This window comes from Pongo pygmaeus, chromosome 1, assembly GCF_028885625.2.
Source record: "Pongo pygmaeus isolate AG05252 chromosome 1, NHGRI_mPonPyg2-v2.0_pri, whole genome shotgun sequence".
NCBI classification, from domain to species: domain Eukaryota; kingdom Metazoa; phylum Chordata; class Mammalia; order Primates; family Hominidae; genus Pongo; species Pongo pygmaeus.
Window position 1 is genome coordinate 182,237,814 of NC_072373.2, and position 16,351 is coordinate 182,254,164.

At 45.9% G+C, this 16,351-nt stretch overlaps 1 protein-coding gene across 2 annotated transcripts in view; it reads right to left on the reverse strand.

Moving 5' to 3' along the window:
- Positions 1-1,207: 1,207 nt before the first annotated feature.
- Positions 1,208-16,351, reverse strand: part of SLC5A9 (solute carrier family 5 member 9) — a 44,879-nt gene continuing 29,735 nt past the window's right edge. The window contains exons 10-15 of one of the 2 annotated variants that reach the window (XM_054473773.1): positions 15,554-15,661; positions 13,438-13,588; positions 11,478-11,646; positions 9,787-10,002; positions 6,714-6,873; positions 1,208-2,502 (exon numbers count right to left, since the gene is read on the reverse strand). In XM_054473773.1, coding sequence (XP_054329748.1) covers positions 2,294-2,502; positions 6,714-6,873; positions 9,787-10,002; positions 11,478-11,646; positions 13,438-13,588; positions 15,554-15,661 — 1,013 coding nt within the window. In that variant the 3' untranslated portion in view covers positions 1,208-2,293. The remainder of the gene's footprint in view (positions 2,503-6,713; positions 6,874-9,786; positions 10,003-11,477; positions 11,647-13,437; positions 13,589-15,553; positions 15,662-16,351) is intronic. The other variant, XM_054473774.2, reaches the window with a different exon arrangement.

A 16,351-nucleotide genomic window follows, 5' to 3' on the forward strand; every position in this document is an offset into this window, starting at 1 on the left:
TGTTTTTAATCTTTGGTTTCCTCTGCTAGGGGTGCCCTTTCACTCACTCATTTCATTCATTTATTCTTTCACTTATTCATATAACACAGAATTTTGTACCCACCATGTGCCAGGTACCTAGCTAGGTGAAGGGGATTCAGTAGGGAGCTCACAATCTAGGGGAAGAGATGCCTATTAATGAAATAATCACACAAATATAGTAGTATACACTGACATATGCTTTGAAGGCAAAGCTGGGGGATCATGAGACTGTCTTGGGTGTTAGGGGCTCATCTTTGGGATGTAGGTGTTTGTGCTCAGATCATGACCGGGACTATATAGCTCTACTTAGGATGTGACTTTTGAGCTGAGATGTGAAGAATAAGTAGGAATTAATCAGCCAAAATGGTAGGGAAGAGGAGTGGCCACCCTTCTGCAGTCCTACTGTATTCAATAGCATGTCTTGTCTCTGGGTCAGATGAGATACGTCCAGAGTTTAATAGAGGCTCAGTACAATAACAGGACAATAGAGGAGGAGGAGGGCCAAGATTGGAGGAATGGAGAGACATCTCTCAAATTTACAGAGGGGGAGGCGCCAAGAGCCAGGCAGAAGGCAGGAAGTTGGAGATTGAGGAAGAGACCTCTGAGAAATTCTGGGAGCAGGCTCCTGAGGAACATTTAAAAATAAGATATTCAGTATCCAATTTTAGATTGTGCTTCTGTGGTTTAAAATTCTTCTCCCCAAACCTTCAATATAATATGTCACACACAAATACTAGTGTGAAAGGTTTTGGGAGAAATCAGGGGAAAACTGAGTTCTCAATAAGGATCAATGGGGGAACAATGGAGAGGGCAGAGCCAACTAAGGTGAGAAGCAAGTGAGGTCAAAAGGTCAATGGAAACAAAAATGTGGAGGCTGCAGTGACAGAAGGTATTCATAGAATCTGCTGTGTCTACACCTCAAAGAAGTAGAATTTTATTTGTATCCAGTTGTAATTACTGGTCAGTGTAAATGGATGAGAGTAGGGGCAGCCTTGACTGGGAAATAGAAGAAAGGCACGCCCTCACCTGGTGTCTGTCAGTAGGCTGGGGCTGTGATCTCACTCTAGGTGTCTGAGACTCAGTTACTTAAACTCCGAGTGAAGGAGACTCACCCCTAACAGCTAACACTCCAAGTCACTAACCAGCCAGCTGCAGCACAAAGTCTACCAGGACCGTGGAGAACTAATTAACTCAATACATATTTATTGAACAGCTGTTATTTTCTGGGTACAAAGTCACTTGGGACATGGCCCTCGGTCCTTGCCCCCTGGAGTCTTCCATCTCGGTGTGATGAGTGCTGTGACAGAAGCAGGTCCAAGGCTATGGGAGCAGGAGCGGGACCTTGACCCAAGTTTGGACATTGTGACAGCTTCCTGGCGAAGGGACACTTAACTGGGGTCACAGTGTATTCCAAGGTATGCAGATACATGGCAAGCAAAGGGAGAAGGACAGAGAAGCACAGGCATAGTGGCTCCCAGGCTGTTTGTGCTGCCCGCTGTGGGGCTTACCCTTAAATACAGAGTAACATGTCTTGATTCCTTGAGGTTTTAACAAGTCATGTCTCTCCAACGGCCATAGAGAGTTCGTGCATATTTGGGTTAGAGAGTAGGAAGAGGCAGAATTTAAATAGTGCTTTGGATAGTCCATTGTCCAAGAGCTTTCTGCCCAAAATACCATCTGTCACCATGCTTAAAGTCCGTCCTTGGCTCCCCACGTCTTCGGGTCTGACAGCCACCACTGTGGAGCCACCAATGGAAATATAGGACCCTCCTGGGTAAATTCATGCTACAAATAGATTATTGGTGAGAATAGAAAGATAGAGAGGTAGGGGAACCAGAAAGGCGAAGAGGAAGGAGGATGAGGGGGAGCAAAGGTGCTCTTGGATTTTTGCAAATTTCTTGCTGCTTCTTTTCTTGTATCCTCCACTTTTCTAATCTCAAGACACACATTCAGTAAAGGCTACTGAATACATTCAAGAAGAGGGTGGAAACAGTGTGTTTGAGGTAGGTCTGTAAGGCAATATATCAGAAAGAGTGGAGAAACCCCATGTGACTCCTGCTGGGTGGCCCTGAACAAACCCAGCGCTCTCTCTGGGCTTCTGTTTCTCCACTTGTCAAGTGTGCAGGTTGAGTTGGATTCTCCTCAGGGGAGCTTGCAGTCTTGACTTCTGTGGTCTCCAGTTTAGACAGCAAAGTAAGAGGAGAGCCTGTTTCTGTGGCTGACAGGCTTGGGCTTTGTTTAATCTGTCTACACTGAAGCCAGGTCTGTGGAATCATGCAAAATAGCCCCAGAGGAAGATGTTGATGGCCAGCAAAAGGACAGCATTGATGTTGCAGACATGTCTCCAGAGTGGCTCCTCCTCAATGCTTGTCAGCTTCTGTTCTAGCGCAGCCTTCTCTGCTGGGCTCAGGGCCTGCTCCGGTGCTCCAGAGAGCCCACAGAACCAGCTCCAGAGCAACTTTCCCCAGGACCTGCTTGGGGCTGGAGGGACAAAGCCAGAAGACGAAGGAGAGCAGGAAGGGAGAGGCAAAGAAGATTGGAGAAAGGAAAGTGATAGGAGAGTAGGGGAGGGAGAGAGATGGTAAGAAACTGAAGGTAAGTATGGGGGGTGCACAGAAAATGGGGAGGGGTGAAACCATTGACTTGTACTTTCTGCAAACCACAGACTGGGTGCTGAGCTGGTACTCTAGACTAAGTTCTGATCTTGGTCACAGCACCCAAACAGTCATGTAGTGGAAGCACTACTTTCTTGGAGAGGGGATGGTGTATTAAGGTGGCAGGATAATGCAATTCATCCCAATTCATAGCACAAGTCCTGAATAAGGGAAGAAGGAAGGAGCATTATCTCACCCAGGAAGAAGGAAGCGTTTGAACCAGACTGCTACAACCGCAATTGGAAAGGGCACTGGGCTGCAAGCCAGAAACCTGGTTCCAGGGCCAGCTCTGCCATTAGCTGACTGTGAGGCCATATGCAAATCACTCAGCTTCTCTGAGCTGGAGGTTCTTTCTGTCTCAGATGTATCAATGACATATGCCCCATTCTTCTCCGGGTTGTTCTGACTACCAAATGAGGATGGAAATTGGACAGCACTTTAAAAAGTTACCAGTGCTGGAGCAGTGAGAGAGGTTCTGGTGTATATGATATTCTAAATGTGCACGAGACCGAACCCATGCAGACACGGGCTTCCTCAGGGTGAGAGAGGGGCCTGCTCTAAGGTTAAAAGGTAGCTCAATTCACTAAAAACTAAATTCAAAAGAAGTAATAAGGTAAATAAAGTTTTTTTTTAAATCAGCAGATATTGTATTACAAATAAAATTAATATAAACATCCTTTCATTGAGATTGAAAAGAATGCACTGGGAATGAATGCTTTATTATTTTAATGGGTTTAGAATGTGGTAGCTGGTAAGTTCAATAAAACCACAGGATGTCAGAGATGCAAGAACCTTGGATGCCATCTGGTCTGGCTCCCTGACTGCACAGAGGAGAAAAAAATCTCAGGAAAGGGAAGAGACTTATTTAAGGTCACATAGCAACAGAACTGCACTAACGATAATAGGAATTCAGCATTTCGTTTGTACTAGGCTTTATCATTTTCCAAGCTGTTTCAAACATTCTCTCTTTTGATTCCCTTGGCAACCTTCTGAGACAGAGGATGCACAGAGCTTCATATTTAAATTCATATGCCCAGAGAGCCTATGTCACTAAAGGAGTTATTAAGTGGTGTGCCATAACTCAATAAATTCATATCTAAAAACTGGGATGTACATATTTCTTTCAGATCTACTCTGCTGTCCTTTAAATATATTTTTTATATTTAAAAATATATATTTTATATACATATATATATATTTTTTTTTTGAGACAGTGTCTCACTCTGTTGCCCAGGCTGGAGTACAGTGGCACGTTCATGGCTCACTGTAGCCTCAACCTCCTGGGCTCAAGCAGTCCTCCCATCTCAGCCTCCTGAGTAGCCGTGACCATAGGTGTGCGCCACCACGCCCTGCTAATTCCTCTTTCTCTTTGGGAGCTTCCTTTGCAGCTTTGCCCCTTCTTCCTTCCTCCTTCTCTTGGCAGTTGCCTCATCTACAAAAGCTCATGCTCTCAGATTGCTTTCTTCAATACCATAAGTTTTACAAGGCTCAGGACCCAGTCTTTGCAATGATGATGGGGGAGCAGTTTTTTATATATATATATAAAAGTCTCAGGAAAGAGAAGAGACTTATTTAAGGTCACATAGCAACAGAACTGCACTAACGATAATATGAATTCAGCATTTCGTTTGTACTAGGCTTTATCATTTTCTAAGCTGTTCCAAACATTCTCTCTTTTGATTCCCTTGGCAACCTTCTGAGAGAGAAGTTTTCTATATATATATATATACACACACATACACACACACACACACACACAGAGGATATATATATATATATATACACACATACACATATATACGTATATATACACATATATACGTATATATAAATAATATATATATAATTTATATATATATAATTTATAATTTAATTTTATATATATAACTTATATATATAATTTATAATTTATATATATATAATTTTATATATATATTATATATATATATATATTTGCAAAGCAAAATATACCATGAAGTAATTGGGGCAACTGATAAGACCAGGCAGGGTGATGTTGATCTTCGGTAGTGTCTTCTGAAGTGAGCCTATGTGGGTTTTAACCATGAAAGTTTGGAAAAAATTATATCCATCATTATGAATAGCTTTTTATACTGGATTATTGGCTTTTAACTGCTGTATCTTGGGAAGAAGCTTTGAGCCTTAGACCTTGGTGGGATTCTGGGGCTTATGATGTCATTAACTCTAGGCAAGTGGCTGTTTCTCTAGAATCAAGGCCTTAAGCAAAGATGAAGGGCCTCAAGAAAGATGGGCGCCTTCTCAGGTCTGGAGGAAAGTATAGGGCCCCTAAAACCTGGCAAAGTCACGAGAATTGAGTGGCATGGCATTGCCAGCCATGCTGGTGCAGCAAGTGATGCTTCGCTAATCCTGTCTGTGCTCTTAGCTCTCTAGAATGATTTAAAGTTTGGCACACAAGAGGCTGGTAGAAAACTAGAGCTATAGCCAATCCAATGAGAGAAAGCAGCTGCAGCTGCTGAGGGAACCCTAACTCCATCCAGGCACTGAGACCTCCTTTTTAAAAAAATCTTAATGATTTTACTGTTTTTTCACATGAAGATGCATTTTATTTCTCTGCCTGGATGTTATAAACAATGACATACCACCGTGTTTAAAAGCCCAATATTACTACGTTATTGACATTTTTATCCATTTTAGTGTAAACTCTACATCTTTGCACTATCTGTTTGCCTCCAAGAGATTCTCACCTCCTTGGGGACAGAGACTATGTCTTATTCATCTACTTGTATTAAGACTTTCTTTCGCTGAGGCAGAAAATAAATTTAAGAATTAAATGTCTTTGAATTTTTAATTCACAAGGGCAAGAGAGATTAATTTTGGACTTTAATTTGCAAACTTATTTAACTTTTCGGAATTTATTTATTTTCCTGGGACAACTTTTTTTTTCTTTTACTTTTATTTTAGTTTCAGGGATACGTGTGCAGGTTTGTTATATAGGTAAATTGCATGTCACTGGGATTTGGCATACAGATTATTTTGTCACCCAGGTAGAGCTTTATAGAGTTTAACATTTTCCTTGGGAATTCTATAATTGAAAAAAATCTTTATAATGTTTTCACTCTATCATTAGAATGTTTTGATGTTGGTATTTCATTTCACTCCAGGAAGGTTATAGCTGCATTGTGTCTAACACAGGTACCTCAAATCATGTCTTAAAATAATTTTCAACTTTAGATACTGTGTGGCCTTGGAGTAGATTTAACTGACATAATCTTCTAACACATGTAGTAACCTCCAGGGGTGCACTCCATATGTCATATGGCCCATCAGCTGCTCGAGGAGACACCCAGAGGTGTGGGAGAGTGTTTTGTAGGAACCTCATGAAAACAGAAACAACTGTATGGAGGCATGGCTGCTCTCATCCCACGAGGGACAACCACGCTTCTGTATTGCTATAGGCAGACTTGTTGAACCAGGGGGAGATAAATAAATCATAAAGAAAAGTGGTGGTGGGGACACGGGTAAGGGGTTTCTTTGTCATTCCTCATGTTTCCTTCCTTGTGGAGGAAACACTGTGGGTGTAACATTCTTTGATTTTCTGCCCTTGTACTCATTCAACCTAGGGGAGGTGAAGGGGCTTCCGTGTTGGTAGATTTGGGAAGGATAAAGAGGACATGCTTAGCTCAGCCATGCCCTTCTTTACAGGAAGGACAGGACTGAGCCAAGCATGCCCTCTTTATTCTGTGCCCTGATCAGATCTGCTGGTGACTGGATGGGTACCTCTGTGGAATACAGGGGTTCAGTATTAGGCAGTGCATCTCCCTATAGATATAAACCAACTCTTTCCACTTACACTTGATCAGTAACGAGGGCACTATTTTGGCTCCGATCTGCCTGACTCATTTGTCTTATTTTTCAATTAGTTCAGTAGCCATGTGGGAAAGGAGTTAGGGTGATATTTATTGGGCGCCCTCAGAGTCCCCATCCCAAAGGCTGCCCATGACATAGGTCTGTCCCCCCTGTTCCTCTGTGATGAGTATCCCCCGGCCTGCCGCAGCCTACCTTCAGGCTTCTCCCGGCCCAGGCTCGAGTTCTCTGCCACTCCACCTCCTGCAGGGCACTCCCCGGCTGGCCCCTCGGATATCTCCGGTGTGCTCTCGTGGGCCTCCTTCTCCAGCTCAGAGAGGGGGCAGTTCCGAGTCCACCATGTCAGGCATGTGAGCTGGAGGGAAAGAAGACACTGGAGTCAGTTGCCTTGGAGAGAAGTCATGCTGTAGAAAAACAGAGGCCCATTTATGGAAGGCCATCCGAGCAAAAGCAAAGAGTACAAAGAACAAGGCCAGGGCTGGGAGTCAGGAGGCTTGGATCTCAGCCCTGACTTCCTCTTTCTTCAAATATGAGCACTTCCTGCTCTACACCAGGTGCTCTACCCCAGGCTTGTGCCAGATGCTGGAATACAGACCTGAAACACACCTGAGCCCTGTCCTCATGGATTTTACAGACTGAGGCAAACGAGGCTGGACAGGGAGGCAGGCACTTGAGAACAAGTCTTCAAAGGTCAGGCTGAGGAGTCGTAGCTTAAAGAACAAAAACCCTGTAGGCAATGGAGAGTCACTGCAGACTTTAAGCAGAAGATAGAGACTGTAAGTGCCGGGATCTTCAAAGGTCTCTTGGAGTGAATTGAAAGGGGTCCAGCCTGGAGGATGTTGTAAAAGTAAAGCCAAAAATAATGGGCACCTGAGGAAATGGGTAAAGGAAGTGAAATCAGGACACCGTGACTGACTGAAAGAGCCAGGTGAGGGACATGGGAGAGGCTAATATGGCTCCAGGGTTCCTGCCTTGGGTGACCAGACATGTAGTGGTGCCTATCCCAGGAATAGAGAACACAGGACAAGGAGTGGGTATTAGTGCTGGTGAAAGAAGGGAGAGAGATAGAGATAGAGAGACAGAGAGAGAGAGAGAACGTGTACACATACAAATATGATGATGTGCTTCAGGAGTCTGCAGGTCCTCCAAGTGGAGATGTTCAGGTGAGGAGAAATAAAACTTACTTCCTTGGATGGCCCTGGTGGCTTTCTCTCTTCTCCGTTTTGGTGGCTCAGTAAACTAAAACACAGCAGTTCTCGGCCTTATATCAGTGATGTTGGACTCACCACTGCCTGAGCTCTAAGGCAGCTTTCTGGTGCATGTTGAGCTGGGTATCCCTTATCCTGCTCCCAACTTCTTACTTTCCACTGTGCTGGGCCCAAGCATGCATCTCTCTGGGATCATGAGAGCCTGGGAAGCTTCCTTGCTTGTAAGTATCTCTCAATAAACCTTACCTAATACTTCTAATGGGTGTCACAAGTAGCATATGGACTGTGTCTCTTTATGTCACCAGGGGACAGTTGGATTTTGGGGTTTGAATCTTGGGAGAGGGGTTCTGGCTGTAGATAGAGAATTGAGGGTCAACTTTATATAGAAAGTTGTTGAATTTATAGCCCAGGGGTGTTGTAGGGTGAGGCAGGTTATAGGCCATAGATGGGTTCCTAAGGAACAGTGATATTTCAGGAGCAGACAGAGAAGCCTGTGAAGAAGTCAAAAGAGTGATTGGAAGGGTAGGCAAAACAAACAACAAAAAAACAAAACCTAGGGGAGAAATATTTCATGGAAGTGAACAGAAGAGAGGTCTTCCGGGTGCAGGAAGTGGTCAGTAGTGTCCAGTTCTCTTGGGAATTCACTTAAGATAAAGACAGGAACATGACCTTTGATTTTAGCAATAAGATGTTATCAGTGACTTCAGTGAGAGCGATTTCAGCGGAATGTTGGGGACAACAGTCAGACAGCAGCAGGTTGAGAAGCAGACAAGAGGTGGGAAGTGGAGGCTGGGAAAGGAAACCATTCTTTGCAAAAGTCTGCTGTTGAAGGGAGGAGAAGGAGGCAGCAGGAACTAGAGGATAACAGGATTCAGGGAAGGATTTTCAACTGGGGAAGACTTTGGGAAGAAGAGTGAGGAAACAGGCAATGGAGAAGAGGTTGAGGATTCAGCAGGAAGAGGGGCCCATTTCTGGTGTGAGCCACTGGAGAAGTCAGCCTGGAAAGGCCCTGCTTTTTTGTAGGAATCAGTGAAACCAAGGGTATAAAGTCATCTTGCAAACCCTAAAGCACCATCCATCAAAAGAGTATTATCCATGATGTCCACTCAGTGTTTCAGGGACTGTCTTCCAGCATGGGCTCTGTTATGGGCTGAATTGTGTCCTCCCAAAATTTCTGTGTCGAAGTCCTAACCGCCAGTACCTCAGAATGTGACTATATTTAGAGATGGGGTCTTTACAGAAAATTAAGGTTAATTGAGGTCACTAGGATGGGCCATAATCCATTATGACTTAAAAGAAGAGGAGATTCAGTCACAGGCAGGCATAGGGGAAGACCGTGTAAAGACAAAGAGGAGAAGACAGTCTTTTACAAGCCACAGAGAAAAACCTTGGAAGAAACCAACGCTGCAGACACCTTGATCTCAGACTTCTGGAACTGTGAAACCATACATTCTGTTGCTTAAGTCACCCAATCGGTGGTCTTTTATTTCAGCAGCCCTAGCTCTAGGCTGTAAGTGTTCAAGGGCTGTTGCTTGTGACAGAGGAGGATTTCAATTTGAGTTCTTCACCTAGTAAGCTCTCTGTTTCTTTTCTCTTGTATTTGTTTCTTGGCCACTCAGAAATTCTCTATTCATTCTTCAGGGTCTAATTCAAAGTGTCCTCATCAGTGTGCCCTCCCTGGGCCCCCAGGAGGTGACTGCCTCTCCCTCTGTGCTTGGCCCCTCTGGTTGAGCTTGGTCCTTCTGCACTTTCTGTTTGTATAGTGACAGCTTGTGTCAGCATCTGTTTCCCCCTGAGGATAGTCTCTGGCAGGGACCATTCATCTTTCTAAGCCCAGCACAGTGCCTAGCACATAGTAAGTACTCACTGAGTTATTTTCGAGTTGAATGAATTACTTTTCACTGGGGAATTCATAGCCCAAGGCACTTTCCCTCCCAAGGACATCTATGTGGCCACAGGGGACACCATAACCCAACAGAGTAAAAGTCAGCAGTGGAATTCTAGGCTATGGGGGAAGGGAGAGCATTTCTGGAGGGCCTCAGTATGAGCACAACACTTGCCTGTTCCTCAGGGATGGGAGTTGTACAGAGGCTAACAATGACAATGACGATGGCAGTGAGCCCGCAGAGGAGGATTGCAAAGTACAGGTAGTGGAAGTCCTTCAGCACTGCTGGCCTCTGGTCCACCTCCCCACAGGCTGGCGCTGGGTATGAGAACTCCAGGATCATGCGCAGAAGCCCCACTCCCAGGCCAAACATGAGACCCCAGAAAGCTCCCTGTGAGAGAGGGCAGACAAGAGCTGAGGTGAGATCCAGGTGGGAGACCCTAGGAAGGTAAAACTACTCTCTCCCCAAATCTCTCTCCCACTGGTTTATTACCATGTTGGGCAAATCCATCTACTAATGGGAAAATGAGTTTTCCGTTAATACTGAGACTTTGTCTTGACTTAAAGGCACAGTGGAATAGGGGCTCTAGAGTCAGATAGACTAAGATTTGAATCCTGGCTCCATTGTGAACTGACTGAACCAATGACTCGGCCTTGCTGACTCAAGAGTTTTCTTATTGGGGGCAGTAATTTAAAAATTCATAAAATTAAATCAGTACTAAGTTAATTAACAGATGGTTAATATTCAACTACAATGGAATAAGCTTTTGTAATAATCAGGGAATACCAAGATCCCCTTCCCAACCTTCTGTTATGATAAATCAGAAATCAGAATAGAGACTTCCCTTTTGTTGCTGTTGTTTTTAAGAAAAGCCCTGGTACTTCTCATGTCTTTCTTCTTTATAGCTTCATTTGGCCCTAACCTGTACCTGTTCCCAGCATGTAAGAGTATGGGAGATACTGATCCTGATTTCAAAAACTTTGGAATGAGCAGAAACACCCAGAGTTCAGCCAGGTCCTGCTGTGTGGCATGGTTGTCAGTGAGATGAGACCTGTGCAGACAGTAGACACTTGCTTAGGTGCACCATCAAGGGAGGGGGTTCCATGACCTCATTTTCAATGACCTTGAGCTCTCACATTATTTTTGTAGAGTGGTGTTCGTGATATCCCTCAGCTTCTCAAGGTACAGCCAGCCTGTCTCTTCTAGGCTATCCTGGGGAGTAACCAAGGCTCCAGCCCTGGGGTACCCGAAGCTTCCTCTCAGATTCTGTCAGGTTTCAGTGGCACTGCATGAATAATGCATGTGCAGGAACCCTTGTAAGGTCACACTTTGTCATCATCATTGTCATTGCTGTTATTTTGCTTACACATAGAACCTTATAGTGTTAGACATGGAACAGGCCCTAGAGATATTACAGTCTCTCTTGCACGTTCACACACACTGTTCCTTGTGTCTGGAACATTCTTCCCCCTCCCATTAATCCTTCAGGCCTCAGCTCAGATGTCACTTCATCCAGGAAGTCTTACCTGACTCCTCCCAGGAGCCCCATAGGTTAGGTGCTTGTGCTCTTTACTCTCCCACCAGCCAGCATACTTTATAACTATTGTTTATTCAATTATTTCTCTGCCAGCCAAGTGATGGCACATCTATGTGAATCTCGTAAACCACTGCATCCCTGGAGCTGCCATTATAAGACTGATAAATGTTTGTTGAGTGAATGAATGAATCTAGGCTGGATGCTGTGGTCAGGAAAATGGAAGCCTAGAGGGGAAGTGGATTTTCCCAAGGTCACAGAGACCAGGTGATTGAGAGACCAGGTCTCCAGCCCCTCTGCTGTATGTGAGAGACAGGTACACTGCACTCACGGGCTCTGTGACCCTCTTGCAGAAGATGGCCAGCAGGAAGAGAGCGGTGATGGGTGGGGCCAGGTAACTGGTGACAGCCTGGATGTAGTCGAAGAGCTGCCCACTGTTGGAGCTTTGGATGATGGGGATCCAGAGGATGCTGATGACAACCAGGAATACCACAAACACTCTGCCAGAGAGAGCACAGGGCACTGAGGCACACTCAGGTGGGCATGGTGTGGTGTGGGGTGAAGGTGATGTGCAGGAACCAGGAGAAGGTAGGGGAATGCACAATCACTAGATCAGAGAAGGTTGGCAGCCAGAATCTCAAATACTAAGATTCAGAAACTTAGTCTTAAAATCCCAGAATATAGGAATTTTGGAACTGAAGAAACTTATAATTCTAATGCCTCCGTGGCACTTATAGATTAGACGCCTTCAAGGTCATGTCACCCACCTGTTGCTGTTCAAGGAGGAATTCATACATTCTACCCCACCCCCCCACCCCAGTCAAAGGCCTCTGGTCTCTTCTTAGAATGTCTTCTCCTCTTTTCCATCCCAGCCCTGTGTAGGGCAGCTCTTTCCCAGATGACTGCAGCTTCCAGGGACTTCTCCCTCCTCCAGGCGCTGATCTTCTCTCTCTTACTGTGGCATTGATCTTGGGAAAGAATCCCACTTATTCACCTGACTCCCTCTCAACAAACTGTGGCTCAGACCTAAGTCCCCAAAGCATTCTGCATGTATGATTTTGCAGATGTGTGAAGTTGATGAAAAACTTTTCTTGGATGTGTTGGGTGCAATAACACATATGACCAGTAGATAGAGCCCGAACCTCACTGATTGAGGAAAAGGTAGCAAAACCAGTTCATGTGCACAGATAAGGAATGTTTCTTTTGACATGTCACTGCATACCTGTCTTCTCCTCTCCTTTTCCTCCCCTTTGCCTCTCTCAGACTCCACTACAGCATCAGCCACCCAAGTAGCTTCCCTGCCGCTCATCCCCCTCCTCTTTGCACAATCTGTCCTGCACTCAGATCCTGCAATGGCCAGTCCCCTTGCCTAGGGCTGGGGGTGCACAGATGAGCAGGCAGTAGGAATCCATTAGGCAGCCCTGGTCAGAAGGCATCCTAGTGGAAAGAACACTGAGTGCAAAGGCAGGGAGACGTGAAAGAGCAAGATTCCTAAATTCAAGTACCTATCCACAAAGTGGGAGAACTTTAGTCCAGAAATCCAAGTTAAGGAACCTTTGATTATGAAGCAAAGATCTAAAAAAGGGCCCCTTAACCTTATGTAAACTACAAATCTCTAGCCTATGGAAAACCAAAAATTTTAGCCACCAAGTTATGCTTTTAAAAGCATAAAACTCTTACCCACAAGATAAAGTTCAAATTCCTTAGCTTGGTGTCCAAGGCTCTGCATCATTTGGAGACAGCCCTCCTATGAAAATCTCCATTGATGCAAATACCTTGCTGTGTTACCTGTGTTTCTACCTTTCTTAATAAACTGTGAGCACCCTGAGGGCAGGGCCATATGACCCATCTGTGGGTCCCCTGCATGTGGGATGTGATGCATAGTAGATGTTCAGAGTGAATCTGATGGATTAAATTAATAGCATTTTTTTTAACCGGGTGTAACATCCAGAGTTGTTTGGGAATACCTTGGGTGAGCTGCTTGCTAACTTTCCTTGCACTTACACAGTTTACCTTTCATTTCTTAAGTACTTTTTCATCTCTCAATAACCCTGTTGATCAATTCCAAGATAAAGTTACCAGGGAAGAGGTGTTTTTTCCTATTATTCTGAAAGGAGGAGTGTCCAGGGTTGGGGAAGGACTTACTCGAAATCATGTGGAGAGCTGGAGCTTGAACCCAGTGCTCTGGCTGCCAATCCAGGGTCCAACCCAGCCACATCTGTTCAGGGTAACCCAGGGCAGGGGAGAGGGGAGAGGGCACTTTGGAAGGAGGGAAGGAGGGGCTAGCGCACCTGCCCACCACCATCAGCTCCTGCTCTGTTGCCTTCCTGCGGAAGCGCTGCCACACGTCAATGGCGAACAGGGTGCTGCTGCTGTTGAAGATGGAGGTGAGTGAGCTCATGAGGGCAGCCATGATCACGGCAATCATCAGGCCCCGCAGACCTGGGGAGAGACAAGGCTCATGTGAACTGCTGGCCCATTAAGGCCGGCTCTTCCAGGACCACAGAGGCTGCTGGAGCATTCTGCAGAGTCAGGAGCTGGGGGTGGGGATGAGAGAGGGAAGGGGTTGGATGAGGCTCCCATCCAGCACAGATAAGAAATACTAGACCACAGAACTAGAGGCTGGGTTCTGCCCAGGCTCTGTCCCTGCCTTGCTATGTGGCCTTCGGTGACTCATTTGCCCCTCCACCCCCCACCCTGAGCCTCAGTTTCCTCATCTATCCTATTAAGTTATATAAGACTAGGTAATCTCTAAGGTTCTCTGAAGCTTTGACATCTCAGTCTAGGTTTCACAGCTTATAGACACATGGTTAGTGGGTTGCTGCTGGGGAGAAGAGAAAGGTGATTATTAATAATTGGGTGGATCTGTTTAGTGTTTCTATACCTTCTTCATTGACATGGTGGTGTTGGGCTAAAGCCCTGGCCTGGGAGGTAGCAGCTTTGGGCTTATTTCCTGGCTCTGCAAGTAACCAGCTGTATGTATGATCCTTGGACTAGCTCCTTGCCATTTCTGGGCCTATTTTTCCACTTGAACAAGGGAGGATGGGACCCGCTGGTATCTGAAGTTTCTCTGACAGTGACCAAGCTTCTAGAGATATGGCTGCTCACCCCTGGGGAGATGATCCCAGCCCTGGTGCCACCTCTCTCCTCTTTCCTTCGAAATCCATATATTTAACCACCTTCTGATGTCCCCCTCTCTCCCTTGAAGCGTCACAGGTGCCTCAGACTCAAGTGCTCCAAACTCAGGTGCCCATCTCCCTCTGGGGGCCTTCTGTTCCCCTCTTTAGTTATTGTCTTTCCAGTCTCACAGCAGACCTTAGGGCTACCTGAGACCCTTGCTCTGCTCCCCTCCCTGCTTACCTCCAACCTGCCCGTCAGGGCAGTTCTGTCCTAGCTGGGCCTCCCTCCATGGCCACTACTGCCCAGATTCACTCCTCCTTCTACCACAGGGAGGGAATAACTCTACTCTGCTGCCCTTCATAATCCCACCTCTTTGTATGTCCCTAATCTCAATATCATTATAAGCCCACCACCTAAAGGCCAAGATCTGGGAGGCTTCTTGGATTTCTCTGTCTGTATTATCCCTCAAATCAAGTCCTGTCAATTCAACCTCACAAACATCTTTAAATCCCTTCTCTCCATCTCTGATGCCACTGACTTGGTCCACCTACCTGGACCACTGCAAACTCCCCATGGACAATCTCCCTGCCTACCCACAAGCCTGCCTCGTACAGAGTTGTCCACGCAGACTGGTCTTGCTAAAACACAAACCCAGTCATGCTCTCTCTGACCAAAACCCCGCAGTGTCCCAGCGCTCTGCTCTAGAACAAGGCTTGGCTGTGACATCCCCACCAGGAAGGTTGTCTTCCTTCCTCCTGGCTCTTGCATCCACACTGGGCTGCTTTCAGTTCAGACTTCATGCCCTCTGTTCACCCTGGGCCTTTGCACGCACAGCTTCTCATCCCTAGAATGACATTTCCTATGCTCCTCCGGCTGTGTCTGCCTAAGATTTAACTTGGGATGTAGCTCCATTTCCTTCCCTCTGGGAGACCTTCCAGACATCCTCCAGCTGGGTCAGGTGCCTTCTTAGGGCTCCCTTAGCCCATACTGGGTCACCACACTGGTCCCACTGGATTGTGCCTCTGGCAAGTCCAGGCAGCCTGGAGACCGCATGATGCCTGAGCAGGGGCCTGCCTTTTATCTCTGCATCTCCAGAACCTGCCCACAAAGCTGGTGTCTTACATACAAATGCTTGTAAAAAGTATGTGTGTGTGTTAGGATGGGGGTGCAGAGGTGAATAGTTTTCTTCCCTCTTCCCATCCATGTTAGTGCCTTCCCTCCTGGGCAGTGGAGATTGGAGGAGGCTGGAGGTGAGAGTGCAGGGTGGGGTGGGGAGAAGAGACTCACCAACAGGCATGAGAGCCATGACCAGCTTGGGGTAGGCAATGTTGGAACATCCCACTCGGGCCCCACAGATTCTTTGGCAGACATCAGGGTCCACGCAGCCCACCTCGTCTGTGGAAGAAGTGATGGCAGTTAGAGTCTGTGATCTCGTGGCTTCTCAGGTTGGCCTAGTATTTGCTTTCCAAAACTACAGGATAATGTTCACTGGAGACTCTGACAGGGACCTATGTCTACAAGGTTGAGGGGCAAATGGTGTCTGGGTCTTTGGTAAATTTCTTGTCCATATACTTACTACCTGATTCACATTTTTTCTACTGAAATACTTATTATGTTTGGCCCACAAAGCCTAAACTGCTTACTATGTGTTCTTTTCTTTTTCTTTTTTTTTTTTTTTTTTTTTTGAGATGGAGTCTTGCTCTGTCGCTCAGGCTAGAGTGCAATGGAACAGTCTTGGCTCACTACAACCTCCACCTCCCGGGTTCAAGTGATTCTCCTGCCTCAGCCTCCTGAATAGCTGAGATTACAGGCATGTGCCACCACACTCAGCTAATCTTTGTATTTTTCGTAGAGATGGGGTTTTACCATGTTGGTTAGGCTGGTCTTGAATTCCTGACCTCATGATTCACCCATCTCAGCCTCCCAAAGTTCTGGGATTACAGGAGTGAGCCACCGTGCCCAGCCTTCTTTTCTTTTCTTTCCTTTCCTTTCCCTCCCTCCCTCTCTTCCTTCCTTCCTTCCCCTTCCTTCCTTCCTTTCTTTCCTCCTCCTCCTTCTTTTCTTCTTCTCTTTCTTTCCTTTCTT